The sequence below is a fragment of the Loxodonta africana genome, chromosome 6 (assembly GCF_030014295.1).
Source record: "Loxodonta africana isolate mLoxAfr1 chromosome 6, mLoxAfr1.hap2, whole genome shotgun sequence".
Lineage (NCBI taxonomy): Eukaryota > Metazoa > Chordata > Mammalia > Proboscidea > Elephantidae > Loxodonta > Loxodonta africana.
The window spans coordinates 56,763,299-56,784,856 of record NC_087347.1 but is presented as its reverse complement, the minus strand read 5'-3'; the positions used below and the strand labels follow the sequence as shown (position 1 = coordinate 56,784,856).

General features: G+C 36.5%; 1 protein-coding gene across 7 annotated transcripts in view; it reads left to right on the top strand.

Annotated features, from left to right (window-relative positions):
• The window catches only part of PMS1 (PMS1 homolog 1, mismatch repair system component), a 130,632-nt gene extending 114,682 nt beyond the window's left edge, over positions 1-15,950 (top strand). For 2 of the 7 annotated variants that reach the window (XM_023542752.2, XM_064286896.1), the window contains 3 exons: positions 1,761-1,891; positions 6,521-6,681; positions 9,074-15,946. In XM_023542752.2, coding sequence (XP_023398520.1) covers positions 1,761-1,891; positions 6,521-6,681; positions 9,074-9,238 — 457 coding nt within the window. In that variant the 3' untranslated portion in view covers positions 9,239-15,946. The other 5 variants (XM_064286894.1, XM_064286895.1, XM_023542761.2 and 2 more) reach the window with 5 other exon arrangements.
• Positions 15,951-21,558: the final 5,608 nt, after the last annotated feature.

The window sequence follows — 21,558 nt, the reverse complement described above, 5'->3', positions numbered from 1 at the left end:
TTGGCTTAGGAAACTGTCAAAGGAAGAATAAAATACACAGTTCAAAAATCTGATAGCACCTTTTACTTTCTCCCCTCAAAAAAGAGGCAACTGAGTTTTTAAACTTGATTCCTTTTCTAAATGGTATTTGTAAACGTTCATTTAGATCTAAAAAATCTTTTTGTGCTTGTCTAAATTTTAGGTTTTTAAAAATATTTTTCTATGTGATATACTGTTATTCAAAAACAAATACAGTAAACTATTATTTTGGGCCCAGCCTAGCCTGAAAATAAATCTTTCTTCATTGAACATGGACAGCAACAAAGCTCGATCCAAAATTGTTTTCCCCTCTTATTCTGAAATAATGACATCCCTATTGCATTTGTTAAGTTTTTCAAAACTGAGTTATAGACTGATTGTCTCACAGTGTTGGCGGGTTAATATGAGTTGGATTCAGTTTTCTCACCAGGGTTCTAATCCCAGTTTGTGTAAAACTACCTCTGAATGGGGTAATTTAGAAATTTACAAAATAAAAGAGCCTAAAAATATTAACAGTAGCAATGGCTAGTATTTATTGAGCACTTACTATGTGATAGGAACTTTGTTTTCATGATCTTATCTTCATAACAATCTTATGAGGTAGGTATTACAATCCACATCTTATAGATGAAGAAACATAAACAGAATGGTTAAGTAACTTACCTCAGCCTACACAGCCAGTAAATAAGTGAGAGAGCCATGATTCCAATTTAGACAGTCTAACTCCAGAGCCTACACCATTTATTGCTGTATTATATCATCATCACCACCACCAGCAGCTTTCAGGTTGATTTTCTGAGCATTGGTTAGACCAGCAGTGTATATTTGTCATATACATAGCCAAAGTTCTCTTCTCACAGCTGGGGGATGGCCCTCAACCTTTAAGAGTGTAAGCAAAGATATCATCTATCCACTCACTCTTTCAAAGAGTAGCGAGTTATAATGAAGAAATAGCCCCTCATCATCCTTCACTGGAACATTGCTTCTTGTACCTAGGACAGAGCATAGCACTTGGTAGGCACTCGAATATTCATTGAATGAATGGGAAAATAGAAACCACCCACATGTCAACCATAACACACAACTTCTTGCAATGACTTATAGTATGAGGCAGCATAACCAAGCATGGAACCAATGTGAAAGGTCGATTTGTGCCAGAGATAATCTTTGGTTGCCTCAAAATTTTGTTTAGGGCCCAGATCACTGAAAATCGTATCATATGTCAAGTTTGACAAACGTGCTATGCCTGCAATAGACTGAAGGAAGCCCTCCTCAGTTCCGAATTGTTAAATTTATAAGTTTTTAGCCAAAAGGATAATATTCTTACCATTTTATTTGAGTAACCTTGGCTAGCAATTGAAAATTAGTCAGAGTGGATGACTTGGGTAACTCGACAGTATATTATTGTGTCTGTTTTTAAGGTATAAAATGGCATTATTTATAAAGTTTTCATTTGTATTAGAGCACATTTCTTGATTTCACATTTAGTTTGTAATATTCTAAAAGATAGAGACTGCCTATTATCTTTACCTCTTCTCTTTTCTGTGAACTATATGCAGTAGGTTGTATATAAAATATAAATAGAAGTGTAAAAAATAAGACATTCTCATAGGGCTACTTATACCTTTGTATTTTGATAGTAAAATAACACTTTGTAAAGACCCCTTGGATTACATTCCCCAAAATCCTGTTGTTTCATTTTACATATTTAATAAGTTAAAGAGCCATAATTTCTTTTTCAGTCTTTTTGGTGGATCTCATTATTTAGAGGTTTTATGTAAAATGACAACAGATGACCAAGGATACAGTGGATCAACCTACCTGTCTGATCCTCGTCTTACAGCAAATGGTTTCAAGATAAAATTAATACCAGGTATGATGATGTGGTTTAACATCTTCTGACTTAGATAAATCTTGTTCTGAGAGTTACATTTAGATTTTCTTTAATTTACAGATATCATAGCATATTTTTGCTGTACCAAAGGTAAAACATCAGCTGTGAAGAAACAGTCTAACGTTACAAAGGCCACCTCTGCATGAGACAAGCAAGTTTGGTGTCTGTTTCAGTCAGTCGCCTTACATTTTCATTTTCATAGCTAATCAGCTAGCTTTATCATAATTGTTGCTGTCCTTCAGACTGCCTGCTTTGTTGAACAAAATTATTAAAATATCCCTTTAGATGATGAAACTGAAATCAATATTTAGGATACTGGAATAGCCTAACAAAAATGGAATCTCTTTTCTTTTTTTTTTAAACCGTTTACTTTTAGCATCATCAGTCTTGCTATTTGGAGAATAGATGGTTTGATTCCATGGCTTCACCAAAAGACTGTAATGTGACCTTCTTTGTTTAATATGAAAATTCATCAAAAAAATAAAAATAAAAAACCAAACCCATTGCTGTCAAGTTGATTTTGACTCATAACAACCCTATAGGACAGAGTAGAACTGCCCCAAAGGGATTCCAAGGCTGTAAATCTTTACGAAAGCAGACTGCCACACCTTTCTCCCATGGAGTGGATGGTGGGTTTGAACTGCCAATCTTTCGGTTAGCAGCCAAGCATTTTAACCACTGCACTACCAAGGCTGATGAAAATTCATCAGGTAGAGAGACAAAACGAAAAGCTTTCTGGCTAGGGGATTTTAACTTTCCTGGCTGGCCCTTTCTCTATTTTTTCATAGTTTCCACACTTAACTGCCTTCTGCCGTAGCTTTGTACACTGGTTTTGTCCTATTACTTTCTCTTCTCTGGTATTAAGGGGCACAGTGGCACCAAAGGACTGAATCCCTTGTTCCCCCTTCTACGCCTACACTTGTCATGACCAAAGTGTAGAAAAACAAAATTTAACCAAAACGGTGTTGAAGATTTTTAAAGGAATGTTTTCCTGGGACATGAAAAGAAAACAAAAACAATATACGAAACCATGAAATTATGTATATACAGGAAATGCTTTGCTGTTCTAAATTTAAACTAACTTTACTAGTGCAGTTTTAGGACAAAAACCAAACCCGTTGCCGTCCAGTCTGTTCCAACTCACAGCAACCATATAGGACAGAGTAGAATTGCCCCATAGGGTTTCCAAGGAGTGGTTGGTGGATTCAGACTTTTGGTTAGCAGCTGAGCTTTTAACCACTGCACCACGAGAGCTCCAGTTTTAGGATACCTACCCTAAATTTCTTACCTCCCACCTCAACCCTAGGTGGGGTAATGGTAACCAAAGATATTGAGACTTGGGGTGGAGAGAAGTAGTCCAAATCTGCAATTTAAAAGCAATATGTCCTTAAAAAAGTCAGTTTAGCCTTGCTATTTCCTCATCAATACCAACAACTAATATTTATTGAAGAATTATGTTCAGGGCACTAGCTAAGTATTAAATGTCTTCATTTAATCTTCCTAATAGCCCTATGAAGTAGGTACTCTTAATGCCTTCATTTTACAGATGGAAAAATCAAGGCACAGAGAAATTCGCTTAAGGGTATACAAGTTATTTGTACAACCACAATCTGAACCCAGGCAATCTGCCTTTTGAGCCTAGCTCTTAATTTGTTACACTGCCTCCGTATTAACATTGGGATATATATTTTATAAAGTAGTTGTGAGGATATAATGAGATAACTTACTTATACCAGTTTAACATAGTACTTGACAGTGGTAGAGATTCAAATATTTCCTTTTCTCCTCACTTCCCACCCCCGTTTCTGGCGTGAACTGACTTGTAGATATTCTTTTGCTCCTAGAAATCTTTTTCTTCGGGGTCCCTGACATCTTTTTAATTTATCTAAAGTATGGCAAGTTTGTTTTGTTTTTTGTTTTTTGTTATTTGTGTGTATAGCAAGATACTTTATTCTAGACTTAATCTAATTTTCTAATTAGCTACGTGGCATTGGTGGCAGGTACCATTTTAACGAAAGATTAAATGTCAGTTTTTCTCATCATAGAAGTTGGTTTTAGCAGTCAGGATAATTGTCCTGTCTATTTTATGAGTACGTTCATTTTTTAACTACCCAGTAACTTGCTGCCTGACAGATGCCTTCAGCTCTTAGCATGTAGATAATGTTTTTTAAGCCTATCGAATGACAGGTACTTTGCTTGGCACTGAAGATGCAACGCTGAATAAGACCATCAGCTGCAAACCAATTTAATTTGATTGGACTTAAATTAGGTTATCATCAGAACTATTCCTCTTACTAACAGACTAAGTTAAATGCATTGATTTTTTTTTTTCTTATTTGTTTTAGTCTTTTTTCTGCATTGTTTTTCTTAAGTCAGATTTTTTAAGGACCATTTCTCTGTCTTTTATTGAGACTATTGTACTATGAATTAACAGTTTGCTGGTTGTCACAATGGATAAAGAATTTGAAAGAAAAGAATAAATACATCTGGCTTTGAAGAGAAAGATTCTGAGTGTAACCTTAACAACTTTGCTTATTAATAGGAAAACTTTTCTGTTCTGCATCAATATGAATTCCATATTTTAGCAAGTGAAACTTGTCAAACCACTTTTTCATTTGAAGTATTTTCCCTGAAAATTGGGAAGCATTTCACAGAATTTTATAGAAACTTCTTGAAAGGTAGCTGTTGCAGTCCCAAATGTCTCTTTAAGATTTCCATATCTGATTTTGCAAACACAAAGGTTAAAATATTGCCCAGTTTCCTCATCCCTTGCCAAATCCTTTTGCCCATATCTACAGGTAGTTCTGTGCAATGTGTATTTTTCTAGGGCACATATAGTCAGTATAAGACTTTTCAATCTAATCATACTATAAAAGGTTTAGAACCAGCAGTAGTAAAAAGACAGTGATACTTTTCAAGATTTTCTTTATATATATGCAAAAAGAAATGTGAGCTAGAACATTCCTCTACTTCCTCTTTGTCTAATCCCTGTTTCAAATCCCATTTAAGGTCCCCTGATTATTCAAACTCTCATTGTGCCTCCCTTCACTGAACTCTGCACCTTAATGCTTGACTGTATATTCTTACATTATTCCCTAGTTATTTCCTGAGAATACCAGCATGTGTGCTCTGTTCAGTCTGCTCCCACCTTAACTGCCATCCATGAACACATCTGTAACTGGGAACAGGTTAGAGATAAGATTATTGAAGTTTCCAGGGTCTGAAGATCTTCAGTTTACATCTCGCCTCTTCTTTTATTAATATAATAACTACTGCTTACCTCAGATTAAACTATTCCTTTTTTCTTGCTTCTAAGTGGCACTGTGCAGACTTGAATTTTAAGAATCACTATTTTTTTTTTTTTATTACATAGATATAGCCAGAGAAGACAAATCTCTACTGTTTTCCAAAATCATAAAATGCATATTAAGGCTAAATTTGATGCTTTGGAATGTGTGCTGTTAAGAGATAATCTCCTCAATTATACATCCAAGAATGTAGCAAGTTTTTAGTTATATTTTAATTACTAAATTTTTCAAAGTAGTCTAAATAATAGTTTAAAAGGCAAAGGTGTCACCTTGAGGGCTAAGGTGCGCCAGACCCAAGCCATGGTATTTTCAGTCACCTAAAAAATGTATGCAGGAGTTGAACAATGAAGAACTCAACACCTTTGAATTATGCTATTGGCAAAGAATATTGAATGCAACGTGGGCTGCCAGAAGAACAAACTAAATCTGTCTTGAAAAACAGGCAGATTGCTCCTTGGAAGTGATGATGGCGAGACTTTGTCTCATATACTTTGAACATGTTGCCAGGAGGGACCAGCCCCTGGAGAAGAACATCATACTTGGTAAAGTGGAAGGTCAGCGAAAAAGAGGAAGACCCTCGATGAGATGGATTGACACGGTGGCTACAACGATGGGCTCAAAATAGCAGCAATTGTGAGGATGTTACAGGACCATGCCATGTTTCGTTCTGTTGTACACAGGGTCGCTATGAGTCAGAATTGACCCAACAGCACCTAACAGCATAACAATAAAAATAATGGATAACATATCATTTTTAAGCTTTGCCTAGTAAAATATTTTCAACAAACATTAATATTTTGTGTCTTCAAATTACTTATATGTTATTAAGTTACTGTTTAAGTATTGCTATAATTTTTTAATTATAAAAACAATTTTATAATTTCTTAAAATAATCACAGAAGCACTGAGGCCTTTAAGTTAGATATTAAACCAATAGGATAGAATTTGAACAGCAGCAGTTGTTAAAACACTTAAACCAGTTTTATTTTAATAAATATCCTGGGACTTTATTTTCTCTCCAAAGAAAGAAATGTTCTAAACAAATGTAAGCAACAGAACTGAGATTAAATTAAATTACATAAAGCACCTGTGGTGTCAATGAGCATTTATGACTTAATATGAATTTGAAATCTTGTGGGAGATGATAATTCTCCAAGTAAGGAAGTAAAACTTTGTCCTGACTATCTTGAATTCTAATGAAGATTAGCTAAATGTTTTAACATTGATATTGTTTTTAATGGACATGTTCTGGAATATAGTTTAAACTATAGTGACTGTATGTATATTTTTATTCTTTCAGGAGTTTCCATTGCTGAAAACTACTTAGAAATAGAAGGAATGGCTAATTGTCTTCCATTCTATGGAGTAATGGATTTAAAAGAAATTCTGAATGCTATATTAAACAAAAATGCAAAGGAAGTTTACGAATGTAGACCTCGAAAAGTGATAAGTTATCTAGAGGTATGTATTATTAGATTGGAACCCTGACGGCGCAGTGGTTAAGAGCTTGGATGCTAACAAAAAGGGCTGTGGTTCAAATCCACCAATAGCTCCTTGGAAACCCTATGGGGCAGTTCTACTCTGTCCTAAAGGACCACTGTGAGTCGGAATTGACTTGATGGCAGTGAGTTTGGTTGGTTCTTTTTTTTTTTTATCGTAAGCAATTTCAAAATATTAAACAATTTCTGTAAGTTTTTTTTTGTACACAGGTGGTACTGTTTAAAAAAAGAAAACTCCATGAAAAGCTTTACATCTAGACTGATTATGATATACTACTATATCACAGATCCTTACCATAGCATTATTTCTTGGGTGCATATTGAGGAAGAACCTTATGAATGAGACATTTTGTAGTTTTGTGTGTGTGTGTGTGTTTAATTTCCATAATAAGCCCCCATAGAAAGGATTCAGAATTGCATAATCTTAATACCATACACTTGTCTAAAAATAATAGTAATATAATTCTAAGCATTGATCTCTCAATAGATCTACACTACTGAATAAGTGGAGATTTTAATTTTCTAACAATATCTGTCACAAATGAGAGCTGCAGGAATGGATTTTTTCAAAACGAATTCTAAATTAAATAATAGCAATGGAGGAAGATTGTAGACTTAAAATGTCAAAGTATAGGATACCCCAAAAAAAACAAACAAACCCATACACGTTGCCGTAGAGTCACTTCCAACTCATTAGCAACCCTATAGGACAGAATAGAACTGCCCCAATGAGTTTCCAGGTAACACCTGGTAGATTATAACTGCCAACCTTTTGGTTAACAACCATAGCTCTTAACCACTATGCCACCAGGATTTCCAAGTATAGGATAGTAGAGGGAAAACAATAGTGATTGTTTCCAGAAACTATAATATATTTTTAGAAGCAGTCACCATTGCTGTCATTTTAAGATCAAACCAGAGCTTTAATAGAATTTAATTTTTCTTTTTTTAAATGAGCCATTTTTGTTTAGAATATAATCATGGTGTGCCTGTTGCATTGCTAGGGTCAGACTTCCTCAACAGGAGAGTCCACTTTTTGCCTTTTCTGAAAAATGTGTTCAGTAATTTTTTTAAGTCCTTTAGAAGCTTTGTCTTGTGGACATTCCCAGCATATTGTGGGGCAATTTAACACTGAAAGTTTCTGGAGACTTCAAAGGAAAAGGTTGAGGGAGTTGAGTGTAGTGTTTTGTATTTTGAATCTAGTAATCCAAAAGAAATGCCCATGCTAAAGATACTATCTTTGAAATGTCTCACTTCAGAGCCTAGGAAGGGAAAAATGACAGAAGGGTACTGGTGGGCCAGGAGAATAAGGAGGGGTTGAAGAGATTAAAGGTCAAATGAAGAAAAAGAACAGATTTAGTTAAAATAAAGGAGTAGGATGTTTAGAATGATAATGGGAGAGGGGTGTGGTTAGAGAGAAAAATGTTAGGATTCAAGATCTTTCAAGTAAAATGTTTTTAAAAAAACAAATCTTAAAAGAAGCCAACATTGCTAATAAATACTATTTTACCTCCAAATCTGATCTTCCCTTAATCTTTATTACCTCAGAAAACTGTGTTAGTGTACCAAAAATAAAGGCATTATCCTTGATTCTGCATGCCTCATAACCAGTCTATCAGCAAGCCTTTCTGATTTTACCTCCAGCTTCTATCAGGAATCTTTCTACCTCCCTCCATCTCTACTATCACTCTAGTCAAAGCCTCTCACCAGGACTGCAGTGACTGCCTGCAAATTCCCTGCTTCTCTTTTTGCCCTGCCTCAAACCATTATTCAGACAGCCACCAGACTGAATGTCAGACCTTTGCTTAAAAACCCTCTGGTTACTTGCTCTGCGTTCAGATTAAAATCCAAATTGCTCATCCAGTCCTGGAGGGACCTATTTGATCTGGCTTCTACCTAATCCCTTATCTTGCTTCTTTTTTTCCCTTTAACAACTATGCTACACTCACACTGGACATTCTATTCTTTCTCTTTCTCTACCTGAAATACTTTTCTTCTCCCATAATCTTTGTATGACAGTTTCTTATTTAAGTTGAAATTTAAATGTCACCTCCTCAAGGAAACCTTTCCCAACTATGCAGTCAGTATCATTTTCTGCATTATTACTCACTGATGTTTTCTTTGTTTTCTCTTTCTCTGTACTAGGATGTAATTTCACAAGAGCAGAGATCTTTTTTGTCCTATTCTCTACTGTATTCCTGGTACCTACAATAGTGACTAACAGATAATTGACGCTCCTTAAATATTTGCTGAGAGAATGAGTATAATCAATTTTCCATTTTCCTCTTTGCCAAGATAGCATGTTTTCTGCTTCAGGGTATATCACTGTAAAATGTGTGGCTTTCTCTTCACAGGGAGAAGCAGTGCGTCTGTCTAGACAGCTACCCATGTACTTATCGAAAGAGGACATCCTAGACATTGTCCACAGAATAAAGCACCAACTTGGAAGTGAAATTAAAGGGTGTGTTCATGGTCGCCCGTTTTTTCATCATTTAACTCATCTTCCAGAAACTGATTAACTATGTTGAAGAAAATTAGTTGAAATTGCTTCAGTCATAAGACATTTTTGTCATTTAAACCATCTTTTGTATCATCATGTGTTAAAGTTTATTTTATAAATGAAGGTTCACTGGCTTGTTGGTGTAATGAAAATTTTTTTTCAAAAATTGTAGAAAAATTAAATAAACTAGTATAGACTATTAATTCAGTTGATTCTCACAAACCAGCCTTGTAATAATTATCAGTTGCAGACTCCAAATTGGAAAATATATAGTATTCTTGTGTGGTTGATTTACTAGGTCAGCTTGGTTCAGGAGAAATCACACATCACACCAACAGACTCAACAGGCATATCTAGCAGAAATTGTCAATCTTGTTTAAAGTAGAATAAAGAAGTAGGAGAAAGGGAAAAAATTAAGTTTAGAGGAATAAGAGAATATCGCTTCAGCAATCTTGCCATCTCCATCTTGGGAGTAACAGCTTATATGTTGTTGTTGTCTCAGTATAATTAATGTGCTTTGAGGTCAAAATTTGTTAGAGAACATGGGAAGATCTAGGTTTTTAACAGGAAATTTAGGTTATGATTGTTCATCACACATGAGGCCTTTCAAAACAAGTCCCATAGTCACAGGATGCTTAATTTACAAAAAGTTGAAACAGGAGTTTTAATGATATGTTTGTTGTGTAAAGTATGTTATACTGGATACTGCTGTCTCCGCCACACTCATACCACCCTCCCTTAATCCTCAAGGAGAATATTTAAATTCTTAAGATCTTTGTGTTATGAGTTACAAATTATGATATCTGGAACTCTACTTGTAGCCTGGCCTTTTCTCCTGTCAATAGTGCCGTTTCTTGTGACCCAAATACTGTTTTTTCCCCCATTACTGCTTTTATAAATTCAGGGCCCCTTTCTGGGAGAAATCCTTTTAATTAGCTGGGTAAATTGAGAGAAGAGAAACTCATAGGGAGACAGAAGATGATGAAATTTGCACCAGCCCTAAGCAAAATTTTAGACTCATTTTCTAGCTGATATAGTGTGTTGGGTGGTGCAAATGGTCAAGGAGCTCAGCTACTAACTGAAAGGTTCGAACACGCAGAGTTGTCTTTGAAAAAAGGCCTTTGACGAAAAACCCTATGGAGCACAGTTCTACTCTGATGCACGTGGGGTCGCCATGAGGTAGAGTTGATGAGATAGCAACTTTTTTTCATTTTGTTCTCATTTTCTTTTTAGTCCTGAATTCTATCAAATTAGGTTAGTGGTGATGACAGAAGTATTTACCATGGATTTGCTAGATAGCAAGCACTCAACCCTGAATACTCTCACCTAGTCTTCACAACAAATTTAGGATCGTAAATACTACTTAGACTAATCCCAGAGTTCATGTACGCAAGCACCGTTATATATAGCCTGTAGCGAAATATAGTCGTATGAGTCATTTGGGTCAATAAAGTATATGTGTTTCGGGGAAAAAGAAAAGTATAAAACTCCGTGATGCCACTTGAACAGCAGGTTTCTTTAACCTTGGGCTGCAAAATTTTTCAAAAGGAGTCTGGAGTCTTGGAGGTGGGTGGATTAATTGCTTTTCCTCCTGGGGCCTTTGGCACAGGAGGGGGCCTCAAGCCTCTCCTGGGCTCTGCTTCCTGCTGGTGAGGACCCCCTCCCCTCCTCCACAGCCTCCTTAGCCACACCCCTGTCCACACACAAAAGCAGTCACCCTTGCAGCAGCAGCGCCGGAGGACAAAATGACCGTAGTAGGCGTCAGTGACAGGATGGAGGTAAAGGCTGCCGCAGGCTGGGAGGGCAAGGCAGGGACATCTGAGGGAAAGGAAAGCCCGACCTGGAAACGCTCATTTTTAGCTAAGTAGGGTTGCTCCACACTGGGCTGGGTGTATTAGAGGCCCACTTAAAGGTGGGAAGCCCCAAAGGGCCCTTGAGACCCAAGGGTGTTTGCCTAGGATTTCAGCCTTGTCTATACTTCAGGGGAGTCCCAAAGCCATGCAGAGTGAGGCCTGCAGCCCCATCTCAAACTGAACTCTTGTGGAATGGTAGCCATGCTTGGCAGCAGTGCCTGTGAGGTTTCAGAAATTTAACGTACTGGAAAATGTTGGGTCTGAAATCAGATGGATAAGTATCTGTTGTTGTTTTCCTTGGGCATCTGACTCTCTGTTTTCATCCCGATTTTGTGGCTCTCGTTGGAGGGATTTTTTTGAGTTGGAGGGATTGCAATCCATCCCATCGTGGCCTGCATTTTATAACTAAGATAAAAATCTGACCCATTTTTCCCTCTCCAACCATATGACTTATCTCTTTTATTTATTTATTTTTCTTTTTGCAAGCTTCTTAAGTCTTTTTTGGAAGGGGGACAGGAGCTGCTAAGTAAACTTGGATTAGGGTCTAAGTTGAAAATAAAAGATGCGTTAACTCTTCCACAGCACGTCTTGGAAGTAATATGTATGGCTGGAGTGCCCAAATGTTGACACACTAACTTAAAAGCCAAAGTTGTCGAGCAACTAAAATTTCCATAATAAAAATTAAGTATTTAAATGAACTTGACTTGTTCTTGGAGCATTCTGGATTGATCGGACAAACCAATATTCATGGATTCATAATTGCTAGAATCTTCGAAGGTTCTAATTAACAGATGAGAATTAGAAGCTCATAGCGATTGAGTGATTTGGCTGAGTGCACAGAGCTAATCTAGTACTCATACTAATTCCACTTCAAATATTGATATTACTATAAATAAAACCAAGTACTGAAAAAAAAAAGATTACTAAGTAGTAAAGTTAAAATTTTTTTAAATGACTTGAAATTGTCAACTACTTAAGCTTATGTTAAACTACATAAGCATGAATAATCAAAAGTTAACTGTTACCTTATTCTAGATCTCTTGGTTGATCTCAGCTAAACTTTAACACTTTACTCTTCAATGTGTTTTTCATTGTTTCCTGTAATACTAGCAACACACTATTTGAATTTTACCACCACTCCCTTGAGTTGTCATCTCTGCTTACTTGATATTTGACCACACTTTTCTTCCTCCTTAAAGCAATACAGATTAACGTAAAGATCCTTGCTCTAGGTTTTAAAACCATATCCCAGTGATTATCAAATTTGAGTAGGCATCAGAATCACCTGGAAGGTTTGTTAAAACAGATTGCCAGGTGCTGTGCCCAGAGTTACTAATTGAATAGATCTGGGATAGGAACCCAAAATTTGCATTTCTGTTTCTAAGTTCTTAGGTGATGTTGATGCTACTGGCTGGGAACCACAGCTGGAGAACAATTGCCTGTCCTATATCAGAGTGACAATCTCAAGTCCATTTTTTCTAACCGATATTTTTTCTTACTGATTCTTATTAAAATCTACCATGTCAGTAAACAAAAAACACAAAACTAGGACTTAGAAGACTTCATACTGGCTGTGCTATTAAAACCTCCATTTCTTCATATCTGAAATGAAGATGCCGAATTGATCTCCAAGGGCCCAATCATTTGTAAAATCCCGTTATTTTGTTTCTGCCTATTTTGTCTTAAATATTCCATAGCATGAGCTGGTACGCCCTCTTTTCAGTTAATTTTGCATTACTAATGACTACATTTAAATGCCTCTGAACTAGTCCACTTTTTCAAAAAAGTCTTTGAACTATCAGAGAAAAAGATCTTTTTCCACCCTACTCAAGTTGGACTCGAAATCACTGCGCCACACTCCCTGATCTCCATTTCAGTTGTGTATTCATTTCTTTATTTGATGAATTATTGAGTGCCACACTCAGTGCTAAATACAAAGTGAAGACTCTCCTTACTCTCTAGAGTTTCTAAGAGGAGATGAACTATTACAGTGAGTGTTATAAGGATATGTAGTATGTACTAGGGAAGCATAAAGGAGACATCCATTCCCAGCTTAGGGAAACCTATGGAAGGACCAGTGAGCTGAATCTAAAGTTGATATGTAGTTATCCAGGAGAAGAAAGAAAAGTCAGGCAGGGGAAACAGCATATGTCAACGCGTTTGTGATTGCAAGGAGTTCTGCATTACTGGACCTTGAGTAAATGGAGATTGGAATGATAGGCAGTACCTTGATCTCATAGATCTTTACTGATTTGGGATTTTTATCTCAAGGACAGTAGGAAGCGATTAAAATTTCCAAGCAGGGAACTGATCAATAAGGTTTAGAACACTTTAGCCAAGTTATGAAAGCACATAGAGCAAGTTATCAAGCTACTTGAAGATTCAAACAATTTAAATGATTTAAGCAAAAAGAGAGAAAAGCTCTATGGTAACAAATAGAGAAAATTAGTTTGGTAGTTACTGAGGCCCTCATGGCTTTGCAGGGTTTTCTGTTTAGATTCTCTGGAATGGTGCCATGGTAGAACTGAAGTGCAAAAGAGCTCTCTCCCATTTTGGCTAACTTACAACATGATGGCTGATAGAATAGAGTCTCATTTGCCTTTCCTTTCTACACTGGAGTCAGTATGATTTCAACTAATCCTTTTGAGTTTCATATAGAATACGAATACCATACAACATCTTTGTATTATTATTATATCAGGTATTTAAATTTTAATCTAGGCTTGTATCTGGGGCCTTTTAGAAACCAGTCTGAAGTTTGTAATTGTTCCTTTAAATGAAAAACAATTTTTGTAAAGAACTTAAATATTAAGATATATTTTGAAAGTAACATATCTAGATGCTTAATAAAGTAATGGCTGGCAACAAAATTATTGTTAATGTTGAACTTGATTTTTAAGAGTTTTCTCAGGTATTTTAATTATGTTTTATAATTTAGATCATAGAAATGAGTGACAAGAAGAAAGGCAAATTGTTAATGGATTGAACATATTTTTGGAAGAAAATGGTACATTTTCACAAGTTAGTTTACTATTTCTTTTAAAAGGACTTTTTTTTAATTTTGCTTTCACTTTATCTAGAGACGTTTGTAAATGACAGCAGGTTAACTTTCAAGACTGTTGTAATCCTGCTAATAATAATTTTAAGTAATCTGTTAATCATAATAGTGAAAAAAAATTTGTCTCTGTATGTGAACTGCAAATGTATGTAAAGTATATACTCTAAGTTCTTTGCACTTTTTTGTCTTTACTCTTGTTTCCTTAGTCATAGAAAAGGCTGTTTTAAAATAAATGCTTTCCCGCATATATACTCATGATCCTTGATGCCCCAGATAAAAACAAGATTTCCCACCCACACATGCAGTTTTTAAATCATCAAAGATTTTATAGAAGCAAGAAGGTTTTGACTATTTGGCCCATTAAAAAAAAAAAAAAAGTACAATCCTTTCCTGCCCCACAGTTGAAAGAAGAGTATTTCATGTTTTCTAGGTTTCTTCAGATGACAAGTTTGAGGATACTCTTGTGTATACTAGTAAATGAAAAAAAAAAACCAAACCGCCGCCATCAAGTTGATTCCAACTCATAGTGACCCTATAGGACAGGGTAGAACTGCCCCATATGGTTTCCAAGGAGTGCCTGGTGGATTCGACTGCCCACCTTTTGATTAGCAGCTATAGCTCTTAACCACTACACCACCAGGGTTTCCACTAGTATATGAGTATGGTCTAATTGAATGCCAGGAGACTGATAAGCATGTCAAAATTTGAGAAGTGATATGAGTATGGTCTAATTTAGCACTTCTCAAATTTTAACATGCTTATCAATCTCCTAGCATTCAATCTTCTGAATACGTGTTCTGATTCAGCAGGGTTGGGATAGGGCCTAATCTCCATTTCTGGCAAGTTCCTAGGTAATGCTAATGCCACTGGTTCAGGGACCACATTTGGGTTAACAAGAGTGTAGAGATAGTTTTTTTTTTTTTTTTTAATGCAAACATATACAGAAAACCACATAATTAGATTTATGAGTCTATTTTATGCCATCTCTTTGAATTTAGGCTGACCCAAACCCAAACCCACTGCTGTTGAGTCGATTCCGACTAGGCTAAGGCTAGCACATGATTATTTTGACCATTAGACTATAGCTGTATGACTTCCAGGGCTAAGTTATAAGAAGAACTAATATATTTTCATACCTTAAGAATGTCAAAAACTTCCTGAGTTCTTCTAAAGAAACTTCTGTACTGAATGAACATGAGATACTAAGACATTTAAACGTAACATGAATGGAATTTAAGCATTATAGTTTTTTCAGCTGACCTCCCACCTCTACTCTTTACCCATTCCAGTTCCTTTTAAATATGGTTTTAAATTAATATTCTAGTATACAGCTGATTGTGTTATTTTCCTGATGAAAAACTTTTAGCTACTTTTACCAGAGTTCAAAATCATTAGCCAGATATTCCAGGTCCCTCAAGATTTGGTCCCAAATGAAATCTGCATCTTATTTCTCATGACCCTCCAACCTTGGGAGTAAGGCCAGTATTGGTGTGTTAATACCTGAAGAGTTGGAATTGAAGGTAAGGAGAGGTAAATAAAATGTCATTATCATTCAAATAAAGTAGTAGTTATCGCCTTCTGGGTTGAGGCACTATATTAGGTGATAAACAGAGTTTGCAAGATTTAGTGAGAGGAAATGTAAAGCCTAGATCATAGTAGATACTCAGTGAATATTAGTTTGTATCCCTTATGTCTTCACCTGTATCTTAAAGGAATTTTTGTAAAACATTTTTAAAATGCCTTATCTCTTCACCTGTATCTTAAAGGAATTTTTGTAAAACTTCACTTGTATCTTAAGGGAATTTTTATAAAACATTTTAAAAATGCCTTAGTCTGTCTCTGTATACCTATATCTTAGACAAAAGATATCCATATTATAAAACAGACTTCAAAGAAATATAATTTTTGAACTAATAGGGACTCTCAGCTGAATAGAAAGTTAACTCAATTTATAGTATCAAAATAATCAGCATCTAATCATAAAGGTGGTATCTAATTCAAAGATACTGTCATGATGAATCACCCAAAATGATATACATTCATTGTACTTAGAAACCCTTCTGGCATGGTGGTTAAAAGTTATGGCTGCTAACCAAAAAGGTGGCATTTTGAATCCACCAGGAGCTTCTTAGAAACCCTATAGGGCTGTTCTACTCTGACCTCTAGGGTCGCTATGAGTCGGAATTGACTAGACGGTAATAAGTGTGATTTTTTTGGCCTGGTTATTTACAATTCTTAAAATAATAACAGAATGTTTTGGAAGTCCAACTGAGGCAACTCTGGAAATTTATTGAAATTTTCTATCCTTAAATTCTTACATTCCATTTTGGAAACAGATTGCATCAACTCTCGATGACACGAAGTATCTTTTCTAAGGCAGATCTGACATTGCTGTCACTTTAATATCTGCATAGGGTGGATAAGTTATATATATTTCCTGGGGCAAATAAGCAACTAATTTTGTTGTTGGGTACTGTCAAGTCGTTTCTGACTCATAGCTACCCTGTGTATAACAGAACAAAACACTGCCTGGTCCTGTACCATCCTCACAATCGTTGATATGTTTGAGCCCATTGTTGCAGCCACTGTGGCATTTCATCTCCTTGAGGGTTTTCCTCTTTTTCGATGACCCTCTACCAAGCATGGTGTCCTTCTCCAAGGACTGTAACTTCCTGATAACATGTTCAAAGTACGTGAGCTGAAATCTCACTATCTTTGCTTCTAAGGAGCATTCTGGCTATACTTCTTCCAAGATAGCCTTGTTTGTTCTTCTGGCAGTCCATGGTATATTCAGTATTCTTTGCCAACACCATAATTCAGATGCATCCATTCTTCTTCAATCTCCCTTATTCATCATCTAGCTTTCACATGCATATGAGGCGATTGAAAATACCATGGCTTGGATCAGGCATACCTTAGTCCTTGTCATGGATTGAATCGTGTCCCCAAAAATATGTGTATTAATTTGGCTAGGCCATGATTCCCACCCAGTCTTGTATGATTCTCCACCATTTTGTCATCCGGTGTTATTTTCATGTGTGTTGTAAATCCTGTCTCTGTGATGTTAATGAGGTGAGATAGGCAGCAGTTGTGCTAGTGAGGCAGGACTCAGTCTACAAGATTGGATTTGTGTCTTGAGGCAGTTTTTTTTTTGTACTTTAGATGAAGATTTACAGAACAAAGTAGCTTCTCATTAAGCAGTACACATACTGTTTTGTGACATTGGCTACCAACCCCATGACATGTCAACACTCTCCCTTCTTAGCCTTGGGTTCCCTATTACCAGCTTTCCTGTCCCCTCGTGCCTTCTCATCCTTTCCCCTGGGCTGGTGTGTCCCTTTAGTCACGTTTTGTTTCATGGGCCTGTCTAATCTTTGGCTGAAGGGTGAACCTCAGGAGTGACCTCATTCCTGAGCTAAAACGATGTGCAGGCCATACTCGGGGTTTCTCCAGTCTCTGTCAGGCCAATAAATGTGGTCTTTTTTTGTGAGTTAGAATTTTGTTCTACATTTTTCTCCAGCTCTGTCCAGGACCCCCTATTGTGATACCTTTCAGAGCAGTTGGTGGTGGTATCCAGGCACCATCTATTTGTACTGGGTTCAGCCTGGTGGAGGCCTGGTAGATGTGGTCTATTAGTCCTTTGGACTAATATTTCTTTGTGCCTTTAGTTTTTTTCATTCTCCCTTGCTCCCGATGGGGTGAGTCCGTGGAGTATCTTAGATGGCCACTCACAAGCTTTTAAGACCCCAGGCCCTACTCACCAAAGCAGAATGTAGAACATTTTCTTTATAAACTGTGCTATACCAGTTAAGCTAGATATCCCCCAAGACAATGGTCTACGGTCCACAGCCCTCAGCCCAGCAATTTGGTACCTCAGGGAGTTTGGATGTGTCTGTGGAGCTTCCATGACTTTTCCTTGTACGAGTTGTGCTGCCTTCCCCAGTATCGTATGCTGTCTTACCCTTCACCAAAGTTACCACTTATCTATTGTCTATTTAGTGTTTTTCCATCCCCACCCGTCCCCTGCCTTGTAATCATCAAAGATTGTTTCTTTTTGTAAGTAAACCTTTTCATGAGTTTTTATAGTAGTGGTCTCATACGATATTTGTCCTTTTGTGATTGACTTATTTCACTCAGCATAATGCCCTGAGATTCATCTATGTTGTGAGATGCTTTGCAGATTCATCATTGTTCTTTATCATTGTGTGGTACTCCATTGTGTATATGTACCACACTTTGTTTATCCATTCATCTATTGATGGGCATCTAGGTTGCTTCCATCTTTTTGCTATAGTGAACAATGCTGCAGTGAACATGGATGTGCGTATATGTCTATTCGTGTGATGGCTCTTATTTCTCTAGGATATATTCTTAGCAGTGGGATTGCTGGAGCGTATGGTATTTCTATTTCTCACTTTCTAAGTAAGTGCCATATCATTTTCCAAAATGATTATACCATTTTGCATTCCCACCAGCAGTGCATAAGACTTCCAGTCTCTCTGCAGCCTCTCCAACATTTGTTATTTTCTGTTTTATTTATTTTTATTTTTTTATGCCAGTAATGCTGGGGTGAGATGGTATCTCATTGTAGTTTTTATTTGCATTTCTCTAATGGCTTGTGATCACAAGCATTTCCTCATGTGTCTGTTAGCCATTTGAATGTCTTCTTTGGTGAAGTGTCTGTTCATTTCCTTTCCCCATTTTTTAACTGGATTTTTTGTCATAAAGGTGTTGAATTTTCCTGTAGATTTTAGAGATTAGACCTTTGTGGAATTTGTCATAGCTGAAAAGTTTTCCCCAGTCTGTAGGTTCTTTCTACTGTTTTGATGAAGTCTTTTGATGAGCATCAGTGTTAATTTTTAGAAGATCTCAGTTATCTAGCTTATCCTCTGGACTTTGTGTGTTGTCAGGTATGGTTTGTATCCTGTGAATGCCCGTGTATTAGGGCCTCTAGAATTGATCCTATTTTTTCTTCTCTGATCTTTATAGTTTTTGTTTTTATTTTTAGGTCTTTCTCTTTTGAATTAGTTTTTGTATATTGTGTGAGGTATGAGTCCTGTTTCATTTTTTTGCAAATGGAAATCCAGTTTTGCCACCATCATTTGTTAAAAAGACTGACTTTTCCCCATTTGTTGGACTTTGGGCCCTTGTCGAAGATCAGGTGACCATGGGTGGATGGATTTACATCTGGGTTCTCAATTCTGTCACATTGGTCAATGTATCTGTCGTCGTACCAGTACCAGGCTATTTTGACTACCATAGCTGTATAGTAGGTTCTGAGGTCAGGTAGTCCAAGTTCTACTTTATTCTTTTTCTTCAATAGTGCTTTACTTATCCAGGGTTGAGGCAATCTCTTTTGAGATATAAAAGAGAGGTGAGCAGAGAAACAGGGGAACCTCATACCACAAAAAAAGCAGCATTGGGAGCAGAGCACATCCTTTGGACCTGGGGTTCCTGCACAGAGAAGCTCCTAGTCCAGGGGAAGATTGATGAGAATGACCTTCCTCTATAGTCAAAGAGAGAAAGCCTTCCCCTGGAGCTGATACCCTGAATTCAGACTTCTAGCCTATTAGATTGTGAGAAAATAAATTTCTCTTCGTTAATGCCGCCTGCTTATGATATTTCTGTTATAGCAGCACTAGATAACCTAGACAGTCCTCAAGATGACATCTTTGCCTAAGCACGTTAGATGTATTAACTCATTGAGAGAGGTAGACATTGCCTAAATTGTAAATACAGTTTATTAAAAAAAAAAAAAAAAAATTTTTTTTTTTTTTATAGGTGACCGTAAATGAAAACGATGACAGCCAAAAAAACCAAAGCAAAACAAAAGGGGCATCCCTACAAACATATTTTCATATCTACTTTAATCTTTTCTCTCATATACAATTATATAAACTTTATATAAAATAAAGTGTATATAACAGAAAACCAAACTCGTTGTTGGGTCGATTCTGACTCATAATGACCCTGTAGGACACAGTAGAACTGTCACATCTTTCTCCCATGTAACGGCTGGTAGGTTTGAATCGCCAACCTTTCGGTTAGCAGCCAAGTGCTTTAACCACTGCACCACCAAGGCTCCTGAAGTGTATATAATAAATATAAATTTTATAATAAGTATAGCCTTATTTTTTTCTATGCCCACATGGCTCTCATATCTTCTCTCAGAGTGTGTGTGTCTGTGTGTGTGTGTGTGTGTGTATACTTTGCATACACATGTATATAGGTAATCACCATTACACAAACTACTCCATACCCCATGTCGGGAACATAGGAATCATTGTAACATCTCCCTTTCCTTCCACATCTCGTCAGTTCTACTTCCTAGAAATTTCTTGAGTGTCTTTCCTATTCTCACTCTCCACTGCAACTGCCTAGTCAAACTCTAATCATTTCTCGCCTCAACTATTTTAAAAGTTTCTAACTAGCCTCTTTATCTCCAGTCCTGCTTACTTCATATCCATATTTCTAATTGATATAAAAGACTTTCTCAAATGCAGATCTAATCAGGTCCCCTTCTTACTTATAATCCTTAATTGTTATAGTTAGATTTCTTAGTATGCTACATCAGGCCCTTCATAATCTGGCCTCTATACTTTTTCAGCCTATTTTCAAGAATGTCTCCTCTTGTACCCTTAAATCTTGACATGCTGAATTGCTTGAAGTTCTCCAAAATAAGCCTTGTGCTTTCCTGCTTCTATACATATCCTTTCTTTATATCTCTCCAATTTCCCCCCACCCAATCCCTCCTGCTCTACCCTACCTCAGTCCTGGACCACCCAGCAAACTTTTACTCATCCTACAAGACTTGGTATTAATGTTAATTTTTCTGAGAATTCTTTCTTGATCTCCCTAAGTGAATCGTGCACCCTCTCCTTAGTGTGTTTCCATAGCATCCTATGCAGATTTACCATGCATAACCACCTCTTCATTTAGTTACACGTTATATACTCCCATATATATAGTTCCTCTCTCTAAATATACATTTTCCCTCTTTTCTACATGACCACACACTTTTCTATTATATAAAAATAAATAAAAGATTTCTAAATGTGTAAATATTACTTATTAATAATATTGTATAGGGCATAAATTAACTCTATGTCTCCATCTTCTCTATTAGATTTTGAGACCATGAAGGTCAAGACAATCTATTGATTTTTTTCTTCATATCCCTAGAGTTACTAAATGAAACTTTACTTATTTAGTTATTCATTTGACAGATATTTTGACAGGGCTTACTATGTGCCAAGAGCAGTTCTAGATGCTTGAGAAAGAACAAAGCATAAAAGTTCTCGCCTTCACAGACTTTACATTTTATTCTTAGTGATTATGTTAATATAAATTTCCTAAACTCACTTCTTCAGAAAATATCCATTTATGAAGCTGAGTTTGGTCTTTTTTCTGTGAAGTCATTTGTTTATG